At 43.8% G+C, this 25,666-nt stretch overlaps 1 protein-coding gene across 2 annotated transcripts in view; it reads right to left on the bottom strand.

Annotated features, from left to right (window-relative positions):
• Nucleotides 1-1,484: 1,484 nt before the first annotated feature.
• LOC134624915 (SH3 and multiple ankyrin repeat domains protein 2-like) overlaps nucleotides 1,485-25,666 on the bottom strand; it is a 299,782-nt gene continuing 275,600 nt past the window's right edge. For both annotated transcript variants that reach the window (XM_063470103.1, XM_063470113.1), the window contains 4 exons: nucleotides 24,528-24,640; nucleotides 23,842-23,947; nucleotides 19,367-21,869; nucleotides 1,485-8,368 (listed from right to left, as the gene is read on the bottom strand). In XM_063470103.1, coding sequence (XP_063326173.1) covers nucleotides 7,828-8,368; nucleotides 19,367-21,869; nucleotides 23,842-23,947; nucleotides 24,528-24,640 — 3,263 coding nt within the window. In that variant the 3' untranslated portion in view covers nucleotides 1,485-7,827. The remainder of the gene's footprint in view (nucleotides 8,369-19,366; nucleotides 21,870-23,841; nucleotides 23,948-24,527; nucleotides 24,641-25,666) is intronic.

The raw sequence follows: 25,666 nt of genomic DNA, 5'->3' as shown, positions 1-25,666 counted from the left end.
TTGAGCTTGCTTTGTATTCGGCCCAAGACTTGTGGCTGCAAAACAAGCTCAGATCACCACGCGGCCAACCACCGTTACAGGTTACATTAAGTTTGACCTCACCTGTCCAAAGCACATTGCTACAGAAGTCTTGTGGTTTGTTCACATGCAGACTTGAGCAGACAGGGATTGAACCACCAGCCTTCCAGTTAGCAGGTAACCTGTTCTACCACCTGAGCTACAGAGGTAGTCTGTCTCGCTGTGTTAGCCCTGCAGACTGGTGACCTGTCCAAGGTGTACCCCACCTCTCGCCCAGACTTACACAGCAGTCTTAAATGAAAGAAACAGATGACTCACAGGTGTGCGAGGCAGGCCAGGTAAGAATGCTCCACCCAGAGGCTGAGACCGACTGCAGCCTGGCTAACGAATCCACCTGAAAGAGAGAGAACAGGAGAAACAAACAGCCCCGCCAGCTTGCACCCACCCCATTTAATGGATGCCCCCAGTTGTCCTACCAGGTGTATCTGGATGCTGCTCTACAAAGAGGGAGGGGTCAAGGATGAAAGAACAGGGAATCCAGGAGCACACCCCTCCAGCAGCTGGAGGCCTCAGCTCAGTGACACACATCCAAAAAAATCTTTGGTCTGTGTTTATTCTCATGGAAACAGAGTAAAAGAATTTCTGTTTAATTGAACAATGTACTAAATAAATACTGGAATTTAGAAACTTTGACGTGGAATTAGATTAATATATTTTAAAGTTTAATCACTCAATACTTTAGAAGATTAATATTGTACTCTTTTTGTGGCTCCATAATGTAGTGGTTCAAGCGTTCATTTGGCAAGCAAAAGGTCACTGGTTTGATTCCAGCTGGAGACACAAATCCATTGGTGGATGTTGTAAGGACAGGACACGTCACATCTGGAGCTTCCTGCTGTGGTGACACGTGACAAAGGAGCAGCTGAATTCAGTTTAATGGAGTTAGTATGTAAATCATCTCCTGGGAGGGTCCCTGTGCATCTGTGATGCAGAAACATCATCCAACTTATTCTTCATAACTACTTTTACCTCACTGTTCTCCAGCTACGTCTTCATCCATACTAAGGTTGCTAAGCACTCGCTGTTACTGTGCTTAAGTAGGAATTTTTACACAATTTTTCTGATTTTCTCTGGACCACCCTATTCAATGAAAAAAAGGAAACGCTCTGGTGTAATTGTCTGATTATTCTGGCGATGCACACGATTCTCAGCCAACGTACCAAAAACAAAGAGACCGTAACTGTGGAACGTACAAAGTAGGACAACAAAACAAGTTATATGAGCATTCAGTGTCTGCGTAATAAAGAAAAGATGCTTCCTGTTATTCCAGATGACGGAATTTAGTTCATCCCCACAGACCGACTACCTGCGTGGCTCAGGTGTGGCTGGCTGCTTCTTAGCTGACACACAGACACTTAGACCCACGCACCAGGCCTGTACTATAAGGACTGAGAGGGATACAGTAGTGCAATATTATATTTATTTCTTACAGTGAATTTTGGTTGCCATACAAGAAGTTTTGAGGAATTGAGGGGGGAGGGGGAAGGAAGAGTGCAGTTACAGGAAAATTCTCTCTCTTTTCATTTCAGTAATTAGTTGACTCTATGATGATTTAATAGCACAAAATTACAGCAACATAGAAAACATGAACACAAGTCTTTGCACAAATTACCGAAAACATCTTAGCCTCTATGAAGACTTAATCAATGAGTAAAATCTATTCATGGAAAAAAAACAGAACTTAATTGATCAAAAAGAAAATAAAAAAGAAACAGTTACCCAAATGTTGGACAATGATAGAGTGGGAGCAGTGTTTTGACGGGGAGTGGAAGTGGGTTAGTGAGCCATGCCTGTGGTGAACACGGCCCGGTGAAGCGCCACGCTACGGTGATGCTCTTTAAAGATTATTACTACATCTACTCAGCTCTACATGTCCACAGATAAAAGTGCTGAGTGACCCACTGATCCACAGGAAGGGATCAACAGGCACCGCACATCTTTTTGGTGGATCTCTGTATGTATACATACACACATATATATATATATACGTTTCATATAGTTTCCTATCAACATGGCCTGCAGATATACTTTTAGAAATGTAACTTTTGTCTTTTTTAACAAAAAACCCTAGACTCGGCGATTTCAAAGCCTGGGTTCAGTGGTCACTTGATTGGCCAAAGTATATGATTACTACTGCAGTAGAGAGTGCATCTATTTTAGGCAACGCTTAATAAAACACTGACAAGTGATTGCATCATGATATGTAACTTTAAAATGGCAAAAGAAAACACAACCAAGGAGATTCAGTTAGAATAAATATTGCTTCTTACATAACCCATAAGTTTAATAATATCCACATCGCATCTACGTATATATGGTATTTCTGTTTGGCAATCCACACATCAGTGTTGAACAGTTTTTGTTCAGGTAACCTCTATAAAATTTCATAGAACTCTATACAAATCTTTAAAAATACTGTGCTTTTCTACCCCGCCTGGCACGCCACTGTACGTGTTTTGAAAAGAAGTTCAAACAGGAACAGGATTGTAGCAGCATTGTCCCGTGCCGGCCTCCGTACGGCTAATGTTCACAGAACACAGAACTTGTGTATGTTTCGTTTGTCACCTCAAAAAGCTGCGCCTACGTGAAGCTGTGGAGTGCGACATGAATGCAAATAAGGGCAGAAGAAAACCAGATATATTTCCAGACACTGCTTACTGTCAAGCACATATCAAAGCTCTATCTAAGAGTGCTCTGAAAAAATCTACTTGGAGAGAGCGCCTTCTATCTACGGAGCTGTGTGACTGACGGAGGTGGAGGGCGGAGGGGGGCGAGCTGGTTACAGATGATGACGGGGCAAATGAGACCAGTGCTTTGGTCATCAGGTCAGCTCTGACAACAATAAATCTATCTTCTTAGAATTTTTTTCTTCTAAACATCTGAATAGATCTATACATATAATCTAATAGACATTTTAATCCATTTAAACACTCTTATATACACGACAGCGCATACTGCACTTCTACTTCCGACTAGCCCGTTATCACTGCTAGCAAACGCATCGTCTGACTTGGGTTTAAACTGGATCCTCGGTCTGAATCCTGCCTCTGCTGCCTCTGCTGCGGTGAAACTATGGGACTCGACTCGAGCGGCAGTTTTCTATCCCTGTCTGCTCTCACGCCGGGCTCACACTGATGACCGCGTGCTGGCTTGGTCAAGTGATTATTCTCCGTTTCTTGCACAGTGGTTAGAATGTAGGAGATGGCAATGTGAACACATAATTATGTAAAACCCAAAGCTCGAAAATGGTTCAGCGTGATTCGATGATATCTGACTCCAGCTTGCAGTTAAGGACATTTAGAAGAAAGTGTCCTGTTACGCCCTAAAGACAAATAGTCTGGTTTCAGGGTTGCCAGAGTCGGTGACTTTGCTTTAGTGCTGCTTGCCACCACGAAGGACTGTTCCAGTTTTTCCATTTTGAATCTGGTCAGATTTGAACTCAAGTTAACCAAATGCACACAGTTTATTATTATTTTCCTCATAAGCAAAAAACAGCATACAAAATGTTTCAATGATCTTTTTTTGCTCCATAAAAATATGTTACTTATCGTAGCTTTTGAAATACCAATCACTGAATTGAAGTTCTTAAACATTAGTTTGCTTAAAGCATTCTGGTATATTCAAACATGTAAAAGTTCAAAAGTAAACAAAAGAATGTTTGTAAAGGATTTCACACTGGATTCAAACGCAACAAAACGCCATCCAGTGAGAACCTTAAACAGCTCAGTATTTTGGGAAATACACACACCGCTTTCTTCCAGGAAGAAAATCTGTACCAGTCTTCTGTCTGTGAGTCGAGCTCAGGGAGAAATATCCACCTCAACAATCAAAGACAAGATAAAGGTCCTAACCAACAAATCTTTTCACAACCTGTGGCTCGACTTCATGCTAAGCTAACCTACTTTGCACTCTTTGCACAGAGAACTGCATGAACATCTCAGTTTATCTACTTCTATAGGTCAATGCATTCTGCAACTGAGCAATTTAGTTAGTGTACCTGAGTTTGACTTTTTACTGTTTACACCTTCTAAAGCTGTAAATGCAGTTGTAAAAGAGAAACATTGTTTCTAAATGTCCTTTTCTACACAGAATCACGTGATATTCCAACTGATTATTATTGGATACCAATGTGTTGTGTCCGTGTATGTTTAGTCCAATATGTATGAAACCTTTTTTGTTTTTATAATACAGAAAAAATGATCCTTCAGTGATCTAGAAACACGTGTGTGCTCTAAATAGGAATAACATTTAAAGTCAAAATACTGATATTCACTAGTAACTGACGTGAGTATTCTGACTTAATCTTTGGATTAAGCGTAATGCTTCCAGCATGTCTGTCTCATAAAGCAAACACTTTACCAGACAGATGATTTACCAGTCCAGTATCTGGTATTGAGCTAGAACACCTGGGCCCTGTACCACAGCAAGTTCTACACAACCAACTTTCCATTATGTGGATTCACTCATCCTAACATTAGCAATGAGGATAAGTGGTCACTCAAAGCTGGTTATCAACTGCCAAAACTAATTTAGGGTTTTATCAGCACAGTTATATGAAAGGAGTGGTGTTGGCAGCATTTGAGCAATCTAAAAGGAGCATTTCACTGGTCATATATGAGTCTTCTTCCACACAAAACGATCCCTGTGAGTGTCACCCACACCAATCAGATGATGATAAAAATCTAACAGCAAATGCAACATTGCTGCAAATAAGATGGGACATCAGTGCTACAAATCACAAATCTGGTGATTTCTCGCACACAGCTGTAACATTTATATTATTCCTGAACGCTCTCTCCATGCTGCTGTTTGTTTTTAAGGTGCACTTTAAAGATCTGAAACTTTACACAGGAGTCATTTAAACATTAAATGTTACTGCCCACAGCCTGATAAAGGAGAAATGAATCTGACTGGTTGAACAGGTGCTCTTGTTGGGTGATCTTCATTCCAGTAGCTGCAAAAGATATCTCGCAGCAGATCAGAATCAAGTATAACAACATTTTACACATTTTCTAAATCACCAAATTAATATGTGCACATTCGTGGGACAATGGGAAAGTTTACGCTTCATTCTGTGGTTGTAGGTCCAGCTTAACAAGCTGCACATGTAAAATGTATTTCCCCAGCAGAGAATCTACAGTCTGTAACCTTCTCCTGACAGTTTTAGTTTTTATTCTTTCAGCTGCAGACTCCGTGCTGTTTAAGGGGTTTGAGAGATTAAATATAAAAACAGTTCAAAGGCTTAATCTGTGCAGAGATGTCATATGAGGACAGCAAGTACAGTGTAGGTGTCCTGTTTTAGGATGCTGCTGACGGATAAAACATTCAATTATAAAGTTATATCTACAAATCTATATTTATTTCTGATAATCATCAGGGAAGCGCAGAGACATTACCCATATGGAAAAGATATATATAAATCTTATAAAGTTTGTATCTGTCTTGTGTGAAACTTGTATGAAAAGCATACAAGAGTGAAAACAGATATAAGATCCCTTGAAAAATTATATAATGAAACTTGTATGTTTTGGATACTTACTAAAACAATATATGAAAGTAATGAGAAAGTGGCCAGTTTCATGAGTAAATCATATAAGTTTTTACTATTTCTTTTCCATATGGGTAGGCACTGCTGAAAGACTTTAGTCCCTCCTACTCTGCCTGTAGAGGTCAGAGGGATCCTGCTATTTTCTGGAGTATTGATTGGTCAGTAGTCAATGACTTAGGTGGACATCGTAAGTTACCATAGCGATGTACCCCAGTATGATGTCAACCACCTTTGCACTACAGAAAACCAAGAGTTAACCCAGAAGTTACTTGGATGGCCTAAAATCCTGCTTCACAGTACAGGCCTCTGGTGGCCTTCTCTCATTTTTGTGATTTAACGATGCAAACAGCCTGTAGGTGCATTACTGCTGTCCGGTGTTATATCCTACTAAGGACCAGTAAAAACAAGGGAAATGTATATAAACAAACTACAGGATGATGGCTCCCTAGCTTGGATCCAGTGTAAGAATCCTGTCAGCACTATCTGCAGTACATTTAACAAAGTAGCAAAGCTGAGCAGACACTGGTCTTCATAGTAAACTGGTATTAGTTGGTACTAGTTTGTGAAAGACAGTCTCTCTCTTGAAATGACAAAGTTCCAGTTGAAAGTCAAACTCATGAGAAAAACTTGACCATCTTCTCATCGTCCCACACAGTGGAAGCTTAGTAAGGTTTAGACCACACGCATCATTTGGGGCTAGATTTTTGGTTGATAGTTTTCCTTTGTTTGAATAAATGTGTATTTATGCGTATCGATGTGTCATATCTTCTGCTCTCATTGAAAGTGTGCATAAAACAGGTTTTGCATTTCACTCCAGCTCTCAGCAACCAGTAAGAGAGCGATATTGATCTTTCTATTTCACAGCAAGAAAGCGAGTAAGTGGATTTCCCAAAATAATGCACGAATCCTAGAAACACACAGTGTAATAACCACTCTGTTCTACCACTTACACACAGGGTGTCTGGTACGTTAGCGTTACTGTGGGCCATACTGTGGGCAGGTGCCGACCTGCTGTAAGTGAGGTGGAAGAAGATTTGATGGTAAAAATATCAAAAAGTAACACTTTTAGTTTCCCTATAAGTGCCCTATATAGCAGATTCATAGAAATAGTTAAATGGACCTTAATGATATTTTGGGTGAACTATTAACACACACACATGCACACAGAAGTAGGAAAGGAAAAACCGAGAGAGGAGAAGGACGCACTCTCAGCGAAGCTGGCACAACCATTTTCCTGTTCCAACATTTGTACGTCCATCTTGCATCCTCACCTTGGTTTTTCTTGAGTCACGAGGTGGACACCGAGTAGGTGCGGACTGCCGTAGGACTTCACGGACCCAGCTCGGGCGCAGCTCCTCCTCTGGTGACCACCCCTCTCCACACTTTGATCTTTGCAGGGAAGAAGGCCATCGCAGTAACTATACGTGTGTAAGTGCTCAGGATGTAAAGACTGTGTGAAATCTCATTCGTCAGCTTGTGGCACTGTGCAAAAAGTGTGTGTGTGTGTGTGTGTGTGTGTGGATATGGTTTAGTACTAGTTAAACATGTCAGCAAATGCTGTTGTTTTGACACAAACAGGTGAAAAGCAAAAAAGAACAAAAAAGAACAAAAATGAAGTCTATCTCAAATTGTTCTCTACAACCTTAGATGCACCCAGAAATATAACTCCGGTAGGACTCTAGTGAAGAAATATTCTCTGAACAAACTCTAGCAAAGATAGAAAAGGAGCAACGACCAGCTCAGCTGGGTTTTCATGCACCCACACCGGGGTGTATGGAAAAAGTCTTGAGTATCCAAAGCAGTCAGGTGACCACGAGTCTTTGTGTGAAGAAACTTCCAGACAAGTGTTTTTTCCCAGTGTTTCCAGAATATGTTGTTTTCTTTACAGTCCCACATACTGTCCTCCTTTCTCTTGCCTTGATTTGACATAGCAGCTATTCTCTTCTTTCTCCCCCAAACATCCCATGATCCCCTGATGCTCAGGACAGTGGGAAGCAGGAAGAGGGCGAACAACACTGGAGCACTGAGATGAGGCCGACAGCGGAGGATGGGAGGAGACAAACACAGCAAGAGGCAGCATCAGCTTGGACAAAACTTCCACCCGGTTCCACGTCTTGAGATTATGTCTGATGAAGAGATTGGTAAAAGTGATTCGTGACACCTCCCTCTCCTTGGCCCTGACTCCACACGTCGCCAGCCCGTCACCTCGGGGCTTGTCTGTCCTGCAGCAGCTTGAGGGCCCTCTCGATGTTCATGCGGTGGCCCACTCTTGTCACGCCCAGGTCTATCAGGTCCTCCTTCTGCAGCGAGGGCAGATGAGCACCCTCGATCTCATTGTCCAGGAAAGCGTCCCTGTGCTCCCCCAGGTTGAGACTCTCCAGCCAGTCCGCCACGTCGTGCTTGCTCCACAGCTCCATGGGTTTGGAGGCGAAAGGCTTGCCTGAGGCTGCCACGGCCTGCATCAGCGTAAGTGGAGATGGAGAGCGCGAGCTCCCGCTGCCGCCACACGAGGAGCTCAGGCTGTAGCCGCCGCCGCTGCCCAAAGGTGGGGTTGGCAGGCCGAAGACGTCTGTGAGGGTGGGCGACACAGAGGGAGGCAGTGAAGAGCAGGGGGTGAGGGAGGACGCAGAGTCTGGAGGGCTGCAGGGGTGCGTCTGGGATGGGAGACTGCTGGGAGGGGTGGAGGTGAGGGTGGTAGCGGCGGCAGCATTGTTACGCATTCCTGAGTCATCGGTAGGAGGCCTAAGAGGGACAAAGAAGAGATGAGCGGTTAGTTCGGGTCAGACTGAGCCGACATAAAAGCCTGACATAAATAACACAGCAAACACTTTGCATTTCTTTGGCACTTTAAGGAAACGTGCAATAAATGTGCAACTGAAATCATAATTTAAAACCTGGATTAGATCTTAGTCAGACTCTGATGCTATTCAGTCCAGTTCTACATTTACAATAACATTTGGTTGCAACAGGTTGCTAACAGAAGCTAACAGCAAAGGGTCAAAGTATCACAGATTAAGAAAAACCACTTTGCAACATGAAGGTAGGTCAGGACTCTTGAGGATGCAGGCGTATCACTGTCACAGTCTGCAGTGTAGAGACTCCTCCATGAAGGGAGAGTTTACCACAAAGTGCAAACCACTTATTATCCTCGAGGCCAGGAAGGCCTGGTTACACTGTGACTGCTGGTGCTGCAAAACTGACTGAGCAATGACTCAAAGCAATTCTTCAACGGCAGGGGTGTCGAAGTCCAGGCCTCGAGGGCCGGTGTCCTGCAGGTTTTAGATCTCACCCTGGGTCAACACACCTGAATCAAATGATTAGTTCATTAGCAGGCATCTGGAGAACTTCAAGACATGTTGAGGAGGTCATTTAGCCATTTGAATCAGCTGTGTTGGATCAAGGACACATCTAAAACCTGCAGGACACCGGCCCTCGAGGCCTGGACTTCGACACCTGTGTTCAACGGCATACTTTTCAGTTACTAAAGACTTGCAAACAATAGTGGAATAGTGCAATACTTCAAAAGAACACAAGGTGGCACCATATGCAAACAGCAGGTACACAAAGTCTGAGGCCATTTTCCAGTTCTGTGGTTATTTAGTTAGCTACTGTGAACTTGTTAGTGTATCTTTGAACTAACACACCATTATTGTAATATGAGCACAAGATGTGATTATTAAGATCAGGCGAAAAATCCAGATTTTCTTCTTCTGAAAATGATTTAATGCAGAAATATTAAAAGTACATGTCATCAGTAATGCATTTCTCTTTAAACTGCGTATCTCTGATGATTTAACAAGTATTTAGTAAAGCATTAAGAAAATAAAGAGAAGCTGAAGTGAAACTAATAGTAAATACACCATAGTTGTGGATATGAGCTGGACCGGTAAGCTCACCACATGTAAGCTGGAACAGCCTTGATTCCTCATTGTAGAAAGGATTTTCTAGGCCTCTTAATATGTATATGCAATGGCTTATCACATGATTATGACATAATTAGTATAGCAGCTTTAATAACGAGTGAGTGCAGGCTTCAGCATTCAGAAAACGATGCTGCATGCTGAGAGTACCGCAGCCCGAGGGAAGCCGGCAGTGTTCACACCACCCATTGGCTCTTAATGGATGGATGTCTACCACAACAATGTGAGGAGGGGAAAGGTTAGCCACTCTCATCTTTTTATAGCTATTACAGCATGAGAGAAGCTAAAATAATAGAATAATGAATTTGCCTTTTCAACCTGAAAAATGTACACTGTCAGCAAAGAAATATTAATCAAATTTCCTCTGAAAGAGGCACAAACATTTCAACTTGTTAGTTTCAGACACTGTGCTCCAAAACAGTCACAGGAAATTGAAACAGGGAAGCTTAATGCTAATTCTTCTTGGTGTTGTAGCTTTATTTAAAGCACATAGTTGAATAAGCATAGACCTCATTATCCTAGTAATAATCCCGGCTGTCACAGTACTGGAAGATGGAATCATGATACACTATAGCTCACATTTGTACCATGTTTTCAGTCTTGGCTTGAGAATTGCTAAACTTTACTTTTCAGAAAGTTGCAGTATAAATTGACTACTCACAGCTGAGAAAAGTGCAAGAAGGGCTTTACACAGTCTGCTGTGTCTTTCTTATCGTCACCAAATTCCATCAAATGACCAAAAACAAAGAACTCATCCCACTGTGTGTGTATCAAACCCCGTGCCCTCCCGAGGCGTAATATACCAACGATTTGTCAAGTCCCGAGGCGTTCCTGAAGAACGCGAAAGGTGACCTTCTGCGTTCTTATGCTACACGCCGGTTTATGGATGAACTCCAATAGAATGACGCTCCCGCAGTTTACACGTTCCAGCCATGTATTCCAGCCCTAACCTCATGCCTAACCTTAGCCAGCACTTTAATGACGTTAGATAGTGTTTTCCAAAGTGATTTAAGTAAAACGAACATACATATGTAGATTCATTCCAAATGGTTCTCATGTTTCCTCATTTTTCCAATCTCGTAATATAGGGACGTGTTGGGTGCTGGGAAGCGTAATATACCGACGATTTGTCACCTAGCGTAAAATGTTATGCTTTGGGAGTGGGAACGTGTTGGCATGCCACAGTGTTCCACAGCGGTCCACAAACGATTCAAAGACACAGCAATGAGCTGCATTGTTGCTGCAGGGTTCTCAAAGTATGGCTTGTGGGTTGGGCCTGACAGAAAAATCATATAGCAGCATATAGGAGCATTCCTAGTCTTCTGTTAGCCAGCTGGTCTGGTTATGGTCGCTGAATAAATCTTAACCCTGACAAACAGCCAGTGTCAAAGAATTTATCAGCAACCTCACCTTAAAAACTAAACAGCACCATACAAAAGTCATTGAGCAAAATACACAAAAATAACAGCATAAGATAGAAACTGTACAAACACGACAGATGTTAAGTGATCTTTGCTGCGTGGATAACAGTGGTAGGCTTCTGTGCTCACACCCAGAGCTCCGTGCCTGAGATAACCATATCAGGGATATCCTCTAAGTCTGAAGCCTGAGCTTTTCATTCACAGGGATCATTTGTACATTTACTGGCCTCATTATATATATATGTATATGTTTAATATGAGCATTCACTACTCACACAGCATACATACATGACGGAAAATAAAATGGAAAAAGCAGAAAAATTCCCCTTTATTATGTAGACCCTCAGCAGAAGTGGGAATCACCGGACCCGACAATACAACAGTGTCATAACACTATGATGCGTTGCAGTTTATCACCTGTGTGCTTTGATGTGCTGAGGTAATGCGACCCTTTCTGCTCAACGTTCTGCTTCACTTCTGTGCAGAGCCTGAATAATGCTGTGGGAAAAACGATGTAAGACTGTCACACAGCTGTGTACCAGTGTCTTAGACGTGTAACAAAAGCCCTCATTTTTGCACAAAACGTAGGCGATGGATTGGGTGATTCTCTCAGCCTGCTTTGAATTGGTGTGTGTTCATTGTTGCCACTTTTTCCCCCTGTTGTGCTAATTTGAATGAAAAAAAAGCAATTTTATTGTTCCTGTACTGAAGAGAAAAACAAACAAAGAAAAAAACAATTTAAAAAAAGCATCACTGGCACCCTGGTTACTGAAGGCAGTCATCGATCCACATCTTTGATTTGGCCAAGACTTCGTGCTGAATGCCTTTCCTGAAGAAACCCTCAGCATTTGGCCTCGCTTGGGTCTGCCACTAGGAATATACCGACTTATGCCTCCTTGTGACTGGGCCTTTCACATGACACCCTACTACTCTGACATCTTTTACTTCCTACATAGTAAACCTGATGAGGTTATCCATTTAGTTAATGCAATCAGTGAATTGTGGTAGATTCTAAGACTTGATTTTCACCCAGATGCCATCCACAATAAATTGGAAGAAAATTTAGCTACCTGAAGCAACAGCTGGCTGATGCTCCTGAAGTGGGAATGGTATTGTTAATATGCAAACTGCCATGACCAGTAATCAATGGCCATGACAATTTGCCTATTAAAACGGATGAAACTGAGCTCATGGCGCACTCCTGGTTATTGGTGTTAGTTTTGGTCATTATGCAAATGTACTGTTGAAGAAACCTGCTGTCAGCTGAGACCGAAGAAGTCGTGTGGATGAGTAATTAAAGATTTCTCTCACTGAAAACGCTACGTCCAGATGAACAGAATGAACTTTCTGGAATGGTTGAAGCTAGGCTGAGAAGAAGGTGAGGGTCAGTGAGCAGTAGTGTGGCTTCCAGCTGAAAATGAGCACTGCAGATGTAATGTTTGCTTTGAGAGTGTTGACAGAGAACTGGGTGGATCTAGAGAAAGCATACGATAGGGTGTCAAGAGAGGAGCTGTGGCACTCCAAGAGGAAGTCATAGAAGTACGTGAAGGTCTTGCAGGACATGAGGACAGTGAGATAATGGTGATAGAAGTGACTGATGAGTTCAAGGTGGAGGTGGAATTATATCAGGAATGATCTTTGCTGTTGGAGAGACTCACAGTTGAGGTGAGGGCCAGTGTAGCCGTGAAGCTGCAGCGAGTAGAGCTGCACTGATTACAGGGAGCTGAGAATCACAAGCAAGATGTGGTGCAGTGGGAATGTATATTCTGAAAAAAATCCTTATGTCACCGTTCAACCGAGCCAGTTATTAAGTAACCCGACATCACAACAACCAAAAACAAACACAAACACACACACACACACACACACACACACACACACACACACACACACACACACACACACACACACACACACACAAGTGTGTGCTGTGTAAATCTGAATGAGTAAGAAGCATCACCATCACACATTACCTGAGGCTCCAGATGGAGGGTTGTGACGGACATGCTGGACTGTGGAGCAGTGAGACACCCCCCCCCCCCCCCCCCCCCACCCCCCCACCACAGCACACAAACACACATCAATCCATGCAGAACCATCATACCTCAATTCAGCTTCCCCTGAGGATTCAGTTCCCAGTTGAGTCCTCTGCTAATAGATTGATTGAATTGTCAACACACAGTTTGTGCACACACTGACTGACTGCACTGAGAAACTGAGCCAGGAGGCAGAAAGCAGTCCAAATCTGACCCCTGCCCTGTCAGACGGATCAATTTCTCTGTGCTATGTGTAGCCTAGATATTGTTCTTTCCTACTTGTAGCATATGGAAAGGCCCGAGGGGAAGTGAAGTAGACTAAGGGGGTCCTTCTGCCAAAATGGAACTAGGCCAAAGTTAAAGTGCTGCTTCCCTGCTTCTTAGTAAATAAAACTTTCACTTTATCACAGCGCATGTTAGATGGATGAGATGGAAACAGAGGACATGTTGACCACAGAGAAAACTGCACACATGAAAGACAAAAGAAGAACATGGGAGAACACCACATGTTTTAGAAACAGGTTTTACTCCACTGAAAGGTTAAAAATACTTCATTTGAAGCCTTTCCAGTGTTTCTCTAATTGCTCTTCTATCATCTGTGAAAGACTTTTTGTTGCAGGTGTTAAACTGATGTGAAAAGCATGTAATTGGCTATTAAGGCTGATTAGCGCAGGGTCTTCTTTAGCTTCGCTGACCTTAATTCCATTTCTTGCAGCTACAAAGAGTAGCACATGAAAAGCTGAGCACAGTGCTCTGCTGTGTAGCAAAGTACTGTGGATTGCATAACCTCGGGAGCCATCCACGATTTATATAGTCCAGATTAAGTTATGAATTTTATATTTTGAGAAAGCCGGACATCACACTTCCTGTCACAAGTCCCAATAGTTCCATCATGGGTAGAATTTGGGGGCACTAAATAGGTCTAAATTCCATACAGAGGCATTGTTAAGCCAAGTCCAGCCAAGTAACTGACAACCATATGGAAGCTAAGGTATTTACTCTATTGTTGGAAAAGAGGTAGAACAGTGATCACTCCCTAAACATGACATAGAGAAATTGTGCATTGAAGAAACCTCACCCTGAGCCTGTAGGCCAGGGGTGTCCAACTCCAGGCCTCGAGGGCCGGTGTCCTGCAGGTTTTAGATCTCACCCTGGGTCATCACACCTGAATCAAATGATTAGTTCATTACCAGGCCTCTGGAGAACTTCAAGACACGTTGAGGAGGTCATTTAGCCATTTGAATCAGCTGTGTTGGATCAAGGACACATCTAACCGGCACTCAATACCTGGGGCGTTTATCAATATGCGTACTTGTGCGTACTTGCGTCCTCGTGTATTCGTGATACGTCATCAGTCGGAGACCAAGTACTGTTCCAATTCGAAGTACGCATCACGCCGAGAACGCGAAAAAGTCCCGGATGTGTTCTCGATCCGCCCGTTTCATCGAGCATGCATCGGTGTGGACTTGGGACAGCTATATATCCCAGAATGCATTTCGTCCAAAACTCAACAGCAGACTCCCGGCACATCGTTTTCAACCCCCCCCCCCCCCTCTCGCGGACGTCTCACTACTCAGGTTAAAGAAACTCCAGCAGCTGTCTATAGTATTGAGTGTCCACTAGAATAGAAATAAAAGTGTTCTAACATCTCACCTGCTTGTTTTTATTAAGGTATGTACACGTATGTACATGTACACTATTTTTATTAATAGAGGTTTCACTACTGAGGTTAACAATGATATATAAGTCACTTAGATCACTTCTAAATGTTAATGTTTGGTTTATTTCAGTGTTTTATTTGTTCCTGAGTAAACCGGTTTGGCTGTGATTAAAGTTAAGCTTCATAACATGTTACTCACAGTTAAATTAAGAGGGGACGGCAGTAAAAACTCCGGACCTGTGACATCATCACGTACGCTGGTGTTCCAATTGTACATATCGCGAGTCCGTGCTCGCGTTCTCGGCGGGTACGTACTCCCGTGCGTTCTCAGCAAGTACGTACTCACCGAGAACGCGAGTACGTACTCGCGTACTTGGGCATTGATAAACGGCCCTGGAGTTGCCGACCCCTGCTGTAGGCACATGTGGCTGAAACATTACTCCAGGCACTTAGTCTTACAGTCCAAAGACATCAGTGTTAGGTTGTTTGGTGGATCGTAACTGGCTGTAGATGTGAATGCAAAGTAGATAAAGTCCTGTGTGGATTGAATAAATTGCTGTATGAATATTTGTGAACAAAGTAATGTGGCTGGGACCAGAGAAGCGCTATAGAAATGCAGACATTCAGGTTACATTAACTAATGTAAGTTAATGTAACCTGAATGTCTGTGACCTCTTTACCCAACGATCACTCAATGTTTATTTTGCTAAATAAAAATCTTACACTCTGCGTTTCTCCCCCCCACACATAAGCACCATGAACACGTGGCCTCTGCTGAGCACAGGGACAGTGCTTGCTTCCCATCAGCTGAGTGACTTTGGTACAAAATGATGCAGTGCTATTGATATCGGTGGTGGGAGACCTCGCCTTTACCACGCCCACGCATCGCATGACTCCCTTCGTCTTTCTAGCACACGCCGGCTCGTGCATACAGGGTCGCGCTCACTGCCATGCACAGAAGCCTTTTATAGAAGCCTTTAATACACGCTCTCACACACAGACTGACACGGGTTACGTAACGATGGCCCACAAAAGCAGCGCAGCACGTGACCTGCGTGAGATGATGCTGAACTCTGCCGAGGGTTAGGCCTGCCATCTCTTGCTCCATCTCTCTCTTACACACATGCACGCACACGCTCGCATATAAATCTGCACCCCTCCCCCGACTCAAACTGACATCACTGCAGGCCTCAAGGCTGCTCTCATCAGGCGGTTACTAGGCAACCGTTTCGTCCACAGGCACAACCAACGCACATTTAATCTGGGAGACCAGGAGAGAGAGAACTACAAATATCCAGAGAAGAAAATCTGATGTTATCATCGCTTCTTTGGCTGATTCCAACATACCAGAGAAGACAGAAAACCGAGAGAGGGAGAGAGCTGTAGAGTGTGCACAAGAATGAGAGAGAGAGCAAAGGATGGAGTGACAGAGGGAGAGCATGTGTGAATCTAGGCCATGTTCTGTGCATTTCTGTTGCCATCTGTTTGACGGTCACAGAAACACGAGCACCTTCACCCTCCTCGGGCTTCTTCAGATGACAAGGCGCTCTCTAGCTGCCTACAACCGTATATTCTGCTGCGGCGCTTGGCAGCCTTCTCCACCAGACTAAGTAACGCAGGCAATGCAGGCAGATAATCAGAGACCCTGGTGTATACAACAGAGCGGGGTTTAAGCTCCGTCTGACACGAGAAACAAATGCATCGGTGCGACAATTGAAAAGCAATTACAAATAACTTACTGACTTTGGCGAGAGCGCTGCAGTCACCTCTAAACGAGGAAACATCTGGCTCTTAGATCCAGTAAAGGAACTGATCTGAACACATTTAGGTTTTTATCTTGTAGGGAAGATAAAACTCATCCTGTCTCATCCACAGATATCATCTCTAAATATTGTTCTGTAAGTATCGGTGGTTTTGCTGATGAAGGCTTTAGTGGACCTATGTGTAGCCACTGATGTGATTTTATAGGAATAAAAGAGGTTTGCTTTTACATTTTAGAGACATTTTAAGGAATGCAAGATTCATTTGGGACATTCAGCCCCTTACATGCTGTTTCATCATTCTGCATTGAGTGGCTTTTCACCTGTGCAAGGGGTTATTAACACAGGACATTTCTACATTTGTAGACCAATACTTTTAGTACGAAAGTACGAAAACTATAAAAAATGTGTCTTACCTTTTCTTAACTTTGATCTCTAGTACCTTACTGTTTCTATTGTTCAAATGACAACTGTACTTAGTTCCTCTGTTTGTCACTAACAAGCTCAATGTAGACCAACCCTTTCTGCAAATAAATACTCTACATTTTAAACAGCATACCATTTTCTATACCATGACACATTGCAGAAATACATCCAATCACATAAGTGAAAACAGGCCTTTGATGGAATGTCGGATGATGAGGGAACCTACCTGTGAGAGTGGGAGACACAGAGGGGCATGAAGAAAGGAGAGGTGAAGGAACAACAGGAGACTGGAAAAAAATGGAGATGAAGCTGGAAAGGCGTGAGCTGGAATGAATACAGAAGTTAAAGGTCAACAAACACGACTTTAAGCTGCAGAGGATGACGATGAGGATAACACGACAGCGTGTGGAATGAAGCATGAAAGGAGGAACACAGAGCTGGACCTACTGGACCTGCTGCTGGGCATCCTGCTGCAATTACCCCAAATGGACACCGCTGCGTGGAGCTAATAGTGTTTATTAAATCAGAAAGCACAAGTGCCCAGAGGAACAAAAACCTTCGTGGCACTCTCTACAAGTCTCTGATGAGTGATGGGATTGTTCATACAAAATGCATGCAAGCAGTGAATTATTTATCGTGCTTTTTATTCCCTCTCACAGGAGTGAGATGTGGGTTAAAAAAATGAAAAATGAAAAAACATGAGGTTGGCTGATTCAGGCGCAGTTTCCATCAAAATCTTGTTCCAGCTTGTGTCGAGCACAACACGTCACTCTTGCTTTGCTAACTGATAATTCTTTAACCATCAACAGGTACAGCTGTGGTCAAATGTTTTTTATTTATTTGCCAACTAATGCCTTTGTGGCTGTTCAACAAACGAGCTATGTGCACGGTGCTCTGTGTTTCTCACATGGACATTTACTGTACAATATGCCAGCAAACAGAAGAAATGTGACATAGAGGAGGAAAAGCTAAATAGTGAAATAAATCAGGTAGTAGAGGCGTCATCTACTAATGGGAAGGTTGGTGGTTCAATCCCTTGGCTGCTCCAGTCTAAATGCTCAATATCTTTGGGCACGATACTAAGCCTACGTTGCTCTCTGATGCATCCATCAGTGTGAATCTCAGCTCAAAAGCACTTAACCATAGAAATAGCTGCTTGTGTGAAAAAGGCGAGTAGAAAAGCACTAAATAAGAACCAGTCTCTTTACATTCCCAATGAGGAATCCCAAAGTAACTCTTCCATTAAATCTTCAGAAAATTCCCACTGCTATCACAATAAAGTGAAATCTCACGGTGACCAAATATTATCACAAGAAACGTTCAACATGGCTGACTGATGTCAGCAGGTGCTGGCAGTAGCTAAACAGAGCCGGAAACATACAAAGCTTTATTCTGGAATGTGATGCATCCATACATCATGCATGGATGAACAGAGTGTGAACCAGAACAGGCATACTACCATTTCAAACAACACAAATAGCAAAACCCTGCAGCCACACACAGTTCACAGAACAAGCTGATGTTCCTCCCAATCCCATAATCCTTTTGGGCTCTTCTGACAAACACAACAGCTATAATCAACAATGAAAACACAAGTAACAGCTGGATGTCTGTGTCACCGGACTACACAAAACCAAACTTGTCACAACAAAAACAGAAAAATGAGTTCAAATTTTCACTTTTCACTAGTGCTGTCAGCGTTAATCTCGTTAAAATGACGTTAACGCCATAACCGCATTAACGCAGCAAATCTCCGCTAGCAAGTTAGCGCAGATCGCCCGGTGCGTGGGGCTGGACAGCACGCGTTAACGAGCTAACTGCGCTATCGTGTTGACGCCGTGCAGCCCCACGCACGGGGCAATCTGCACTAACTCGCTGACGGAGATTTATCGCATTAATGCGGTTATTGCGTTAAGATCATTTTAACGAGATTAACGCTGACAGCACTACTTTCACATATTCTTTTCACCACTTACTCTCTACTCACTGTCAAACTCAACACCGACATCATTATTCTGCTCCAATTATACTCCTGCTTGCCTTCTACAAGCCAATCAGGGTTTATTCTGTGTGCCCTGTGTGTACTGTGGTCATCATCCAATCCTCCATCTTCATCATGAGCAACGTCTAGACTCTCGGGGGGGGGGGGGGATTCCATCCTAATAGCTTACTTCTGCAAATTCTGCATCTTAATAAAGCAACTTCATGTTCTTCCAAATTGTCTTGGACTACTTTGGACTATTTACAGATTTAGCCTAAGCATTCATGGGTGCCTGGGTATAATCAATGGTGATCAATCATTAGTGGATAAGCTTAAAAGCCAATATGCATGAAATTTTACAGCTTTCTAGAAGCTATATTAGACAGAAAATGAGTTTGCTCAGACTCTACAGTGAATAAAGTTGTTACGTAACTAAGCACTAACATGAAAAAGGTGCAAAATAGACAAATGACACATGAACAAAATCTAAACAACAGAAGAAAGGAAAAACTAAAGTAAGGAATGACTTCACATACCTTGTTCCGAAGCCCCCTCTGGTGCCTGTTGGGGAGTCAAGGCTTTCTCCTGGCTTGGTTGGCCTGTCGCGATTCATATGCTGTAGAATGGTGCTCAGCTCAGTGATAACTGTGTTCTTGGAGTCTGGTGTGGATGGGGGGCTGCGTAGCTCAGGGGGCTGATCACCCCACAGCTTGGAGGTCCTTTGAGTAGGAGTCCTAGGAGGTTCAGAAGACGAGGGAGGAGGGAGAGGGGCCTGAGGAGGTGACCCATAAGACTCTGGTGGCTCTTCAATGAGAGCGTCGTGATAAAGTGACGTTCTATTAATGACGGACTTGCTCTTGGGCTTTGGTGGCACAGGGGGCCGATCCACCAGGAAGGCGTGACCGTCTGCAGTGGCATAGAGGCTCTCCAAAGCACTGTCACAGAAGCCTCCTTCTGATGACAGGGTGGAGATGCTAGACACTGTGCTGGTGGTCTCCATGTGCTGAGGATCCCCACTACTGCGGCTGTCCACCTCTTCAATGCCTGAGTCACCTACCCCTGATTCTGGGTCTGGTGGAGGGGCATACGAGGGGGGCATATTGTTTGCCAACCTTCTGTGTTGATCAGTGACAGGTGGTGGGGCATGAGGGTGGTATGGGGGTAGAGAAGGCCCCCCATTCCGTCTCTGTTGCTGAATCATCTCTGCAATGGCACTAGCCTGGTCATCAGGAATGTCAATACTGTTTGCAAACTCCAGAGGTGGGGGGAGGGGTTCTGAGAACTCAAATTCTTCATCAATGTCAACTGAGGCCAGAGGGGGAGGAGGGATGCGAAAGGGCAGTTTTACAGGTTCGTCCATGGATTCGCCTAAAGGAATGCTCCTCCTCCTTGATGTGGGTGGCTGTGGAGTGGACAGTGTTGAAGAACTAAGAGGATCAGGCTGGTTTGGATCTTTCAGCTCAGACGGTCGGTTGCTGTCCTGCCCCTCGGCCTCTTGGTTGTTCACCTTGTTGCTTACGTCTGTGCTGGTGTGAACCATCAGTAATCCAGCTGACTTGGGCTGTGATGTGTCTGCCACATCTGCTGGTGCGCTTTTCCTCTCTTCAAGTGCCTGATGCTGCCGCTCTTCCCGTGCTCCATCAGACTCGTACTTCTGCTCCGTCATTTGTCTTTGAAGGCCACCTCGGCCAGGCCGTCCCATTGTTGCCGTGGAGATTGCAGCAAAACTCGTCTCGATTCCAGAGCGGAGTTTGGTGTCAATAAATAGAGGCTGGTTGAGGTCAGGTTTGTGACTTTGCTGAACTGGCAGGGACTGGGCTTCATGCTTGGGGGTTTGTTGAACCTGAGGATTATTTTGGGACTGATTCTGAGGATGGTTTTGTTGCTCTTTCATGGCCCGGTCACGAGCTGCAAGGGCCAGAGCTAGTGGAGAATTAGGGTCCAACGGCTTGCCAGTGACAGGATGGAGGTAGGTTCCATTGGCCCTGTAGTGGCTCTTAGGAGGAGTGGATGGGAGGCTAACAGGACTGTCCAGGTTGGGACACTGCCCTGTTCTAGTGTTTAGTGGCTCCCGAACAACTGTGGGCTCAGGAGTGTTGAAATCTGTCATATTTCCACTACCGCCACCAACAGGGCGACCGAGCTGCTTTGCCAAAGGAGGGGCTAATATCCTTTGAAGACGCTCGTCGCTGCTAAACATGCCTTCATCGATGGACTTGGACTGGCGAAGGCGAGGGGTTGGCGTGGGACCACTCAAGTCATCATCTCCGATATCTATTGACTGGAAGGCAATCGAGTTCTTTTTTGCCTCGAGCCTCTTTTCGCGGTCCCGTACTGCTCCAGCAATAGCTGCTGCAAAGGGGTTGCTTAGTGAAAGGGGGTCTTCAGGGCGTAAACCTCCACTTCCACCGACAGCAGGTGTGAGAGGCGGGTGTTCAGGGGTTGTGGGCTCAATTTCCATGCTGCTACCCTGGCTGCTCTTGCCACTGCTGCTAGTGGATGGCTCCTTTACAATGATGGTGGGAATAGGGATAGAGGAGCATGTTCTTTCTACAGGCGTAGTAGGCATGGAAACTGGGCCTGATGGACTTGTTGGCATTTGACACGTCTTCTCTGGGCTGTCTTCCACGTTAGACTGCTTTACTAACATACCCTTCCTTCGGGCTGGTTTTGCTGGCACATACAGCGTCTTATTGCCCACCTCTGAATACGGGTTCTCAGGCACTGGCGTACGCCCCCGAGTTCGTGTGCTCTCAAAGTGCTCAGAGCTCTGACGGAAATAGCCACGCCTCAACGTACCGACGTCGGTGGTCCGGCTTATGGTCGTCACTGCATTGGGCGAGTTTTGGGTAAAGCTTGGTCGTGTTGTGCCATAGCTCTTGGGTGTAGGTCCAGCAGCTGAGTTGTAGGCAGGTGGTGAAGGGGGTGAAATGGCTGGGGGAGGAGGGATGTCCTCTGAGGTGTCAGGCATAGAGAGACTGCGTGAGAACTTGAGTAGGGGAGGTGTGAGGAATCCCTGTTTCTCATCCTCCGATGTACCTTGAAGAAATGGAGCAGAAAGAATAATTATCTCAGGACCTAGGGGAGACATCCCTTTCTTTCACTTCCTGCTTGGCCTCCTAGTTCCAAAAGAAATGCCTTCTTTAGCTCTCTCTGGATTTATTTATATAAGCAGGAAAGGTTCCTGAAATTTGTGAGAGGCCAGATAGATGTGAAATGTAACTGCTGTTTCGACAGTAAGTAGGAATATTCTGGCCTCACCAATTGAAATGTTCAATCTGGAAATCAGGACAGAAGTTATGTAGCTGTTATTACAGAAATAAGGGCAAATGGCCTGCTACTTATCTAGGCCTTTTCCACGCTGAACACTCAAAGCACGTTTTCAGTACAAGACTCATTCACCAAGCACACAAGCACCTCTTTCTATACCTTAGCCCTTTGTCTAACAGTTGCAAAACACTCACACTCTGATGAACGCATTGGGTGCAAACCAGCATTCAATAGCTTGCATGAGTACACGCAGACTGGAGGACCCAGGGAGTGAACCACTGACCTTCCAATTAGTAGAAGACCCACCCTACCTGCTGAGCCACAGCCACCCAGAGGAGCTGATGGCTCAAATTAGCTCAAAAATTCACATCAATTTCCTGTTTTTGCTAACATATAATACCAGAAATAAAGGTCTCTGTGGGTAAACTCTATGGCTAGTCCAGTATCCAGTTTTAACTTTTACATTAAGATATAAAATTTGCACCAGAGTTTTAAGAGTCTACTCTGTAGGTACAAACCACAAAGCACCCACCGAGTAGTACCATTGAGTACCCTTGAAGATGCAGCCTTGTGACAAGTCTCTATACCGTTAACCCTTTCACGCATAGTGGTCACTAGGGTTGAGCGACTGGACGAATATATCGACTTTTATTAGTGCTGTCAGCGTTAACGCGCCGTCATCACGACTAACGCGATTAACAATTAACCCATCTGGAGCACAGACTGAGTCAAAATCCCTGAAATGTCTCTGCCAACGTATTTCGGGCAGTTTGTCCAGAGCTTGTTCATTCTGCGCTCCAGATGGGTTGAGCGCATTACAAATTTTAATCGCCTTAATCGCGATGAGTGCGTTAACGCCGTGTTAATGCTGACAGCCCTAATTTTAATAATTTTTTTTAAAATTAGTTTGTCCATGTTAGGACTTCTTCTGTGTTGTAAATGCGCAAATCAGTCTGTGCATGATTACATTGCTCCGCCCATCTAAAAGTCTGCGCATGCGTGAATATATCATATACATCGTCAATTATTGGACTGACAATTGTCGGTTGGAAAACTTTTACATATCGCCCAACCCTAGTGGTCACTACAGTGGGCGGATATTCAAAGGCTGTTTTCTTGTAATTGTTACAGTGTTGATGGTATACTTGCACATAAACCACTACATTGGACACTGATGTGCTGCTCCATGCACATCAGTTGTCCACCTTAGTGGAAAAGTACATGTTTAAAAAAATGAAGTTCAAAATTATTTTTTCATTCCTAAAGATGAATAAAAAATCCTGTTTGAGGTTGTCATAATTCATGCATGAAAGGGTTAAAGGGACAATAAGGTCCTTAACTTTCAGAGAGTGTAGAAAAGAGTATGGCTATGCAGTTTGTAGATAGAGCCCTGAATGGATTATTGTGCATAAAGAAGATAAAGAAGATAATTTTTGTCGTAATTCTGATGGCACTACAAGTCAAAAAAACCCTGAAACCAACATTAGCATGTATGACATCCCTCTAGTTTGGGAGTGAGAATGAGGTTTGAGCACATGCTTAATGACCTCCAATATTATCCCCTGAAAGCACACTTTGCTGACTGGCTCACTCTAATTTATCTATAATTAGCTTTAATATTGCTAGACCACAAAGAGCAAGTCCTCAGAGCATTAATAAAATATTATGACAAGCTAAAAGCACAGGTTACTGGACACTCACACACACACCTACACATATTTTTACTGTATATACATCATACCTATGGACTTTTGCTTTTTCATAGTGCCCTTCTCAGGTATCCCCAGGAAGGCTCCTGGCACAGTGGGTGGCACCACAGCTACTCCTTGGCGGTCATGATACAAGGACTGAAAATTCAATTGTAAATTATTAATATAACTAGGAATATATAATTGTTTCATTAGATCTCTAAATAACAATAACAGCATTTGCTTACAGGAATTCATACATTAGGATACATAACATATCGGCCAGGTCCAGGCATCACCTGCCACTGGCTGTGTTGACTGATACTTGCAAATAGGAGGATATCTACCAATGTCAGTACCCAATTTTTCTGTTTTGACACTAGCTACTGGTTTCATGTGTTTTAAATAAAGCAAACTTTCAGAAACGGGAAGATGTTATCTTTCAAATGAATTCTCTTACATGCACTTTAGGATTAACTCTACTTTTATAATATTTTCATTACATGTAAACCTAACCCTAACCTTAAATCGGCTGCTAAACATCAGCATTAGCCCTGAAGCTTTCCACTACATATTTTAAAAAACAGGAGCTCTAAAAGGACAAACAGTTTTCCATTATGGCATCCAGTCTGGGGAAGCAGCACAGGGTACAGCCACACAACCTGATACTGAACAATCTAATTACGGTAACAGCGATCTGAAACTATGATCACCATAAAATGAGTTCGCTTATGCTTACATTCATATCAGTTGGCGTAACCAAGCAGCGACTGGATGGGCGTGGTTTAATTGTGGCTATCTTCATGTCAACAGGTGATGTCTTCTGGGCATGGGTCATCTCTTCTACTTTGTCTGCAAAGCAAACCAAGTCATAATATGTCAGCACTGAAAAACGTGACAAGGGGCAGGAGTGAACTTGCAAAGCCTTAGTTTCAGATCTGATGGATCAAATGCAAGCTACTCATTCAGTCATTTACAGTGACCCTTCCTTGTGTTTCCACACCGAATTGTGAATGGGACTGAAACAGAAAACAGTTGAAACTCTTTTTTTTTTTGCGGGTGTGGGGGCATGAGGGAGGAGGAGCAAGGGGAAGGGGAGAGAGGGCAACTTTGATGAAATGCGCCTGGCATGTCCAGCCTTGGAAGCCGTGCAAGCTCTTTCCAAACAGCCGACTCAGCAGCATCATCCAGCTCTCAGGGTCGTTCCCTCGTTAAATGTAAAATGAGCAATGGATGTGAAAGCCTGCCAAGCTTGCCATTACCTTTCTCTGTGTTTTTATTGTTTTTTATCTTATTTTTTTTACTCTGCTTGCAACACGAGAAAGCTATCAATGGCAAATTTGGCAAAACTGAACTTCCCTCTGGTGTGTGATGATGCCATCAAATAGAGTCCAGCTAAAGGGTTTTGCTCAGAGAAGCTACATGCTAGCCCTGATCTCTCCTCTTACTGTGTCACCTGCCTACAACTGTCTAGGATGTACAAAGCTTCCATGCATCAGGGGAGTGATTACTTAGAGTGACTTGGAAAACAATCCTCTTCTTCTGCGCATCTATACACAGAGGAGAGGAATGGGGAGGGGAGGAAAGGGGAGGAAAGGAGCATCAATGACCTTAACTACGGTTAGAGGTAAAAACCACACAAACACACAGAAATAGCAGAAAGACGCACATTCCTTTTCACTCTCTCTCTGATCTGTCTCCCAGTTGGATCGCAGCTACAGCCTATCAAACAACATGCAACACGGTTGCCCTGGAAACCTATGTGTGAGTGAAACATTTCCTAGAATAAACCTCCTCCTCCTCACATGAACACACACACTAACACACACAAGTAGCTTACAGAAAAATGCACACATGAAGAAGAGAAACATGAAACTT

Source organism: Pelmatolapia mariae, linkage group LG1 (genome assembly GCF_036321145.2).
Source record: "Pelmatolapia mariae isolate MD_Pm_ZW linkage group LG1, Pm_UMD_F_2, whole genome shotgun sequence".
NCBI lineage: Eukaryota > Metazoa > Chordata > Actinopteri > Cichliformes > Cichlidae > Pelmatolapia > Pelmatolapia mariae.
The sequence above is the reverse complement of the archived record's forward strand: the minus strand, read 5'-3'. Positions and strand labels throughout refer to the sequence as shown.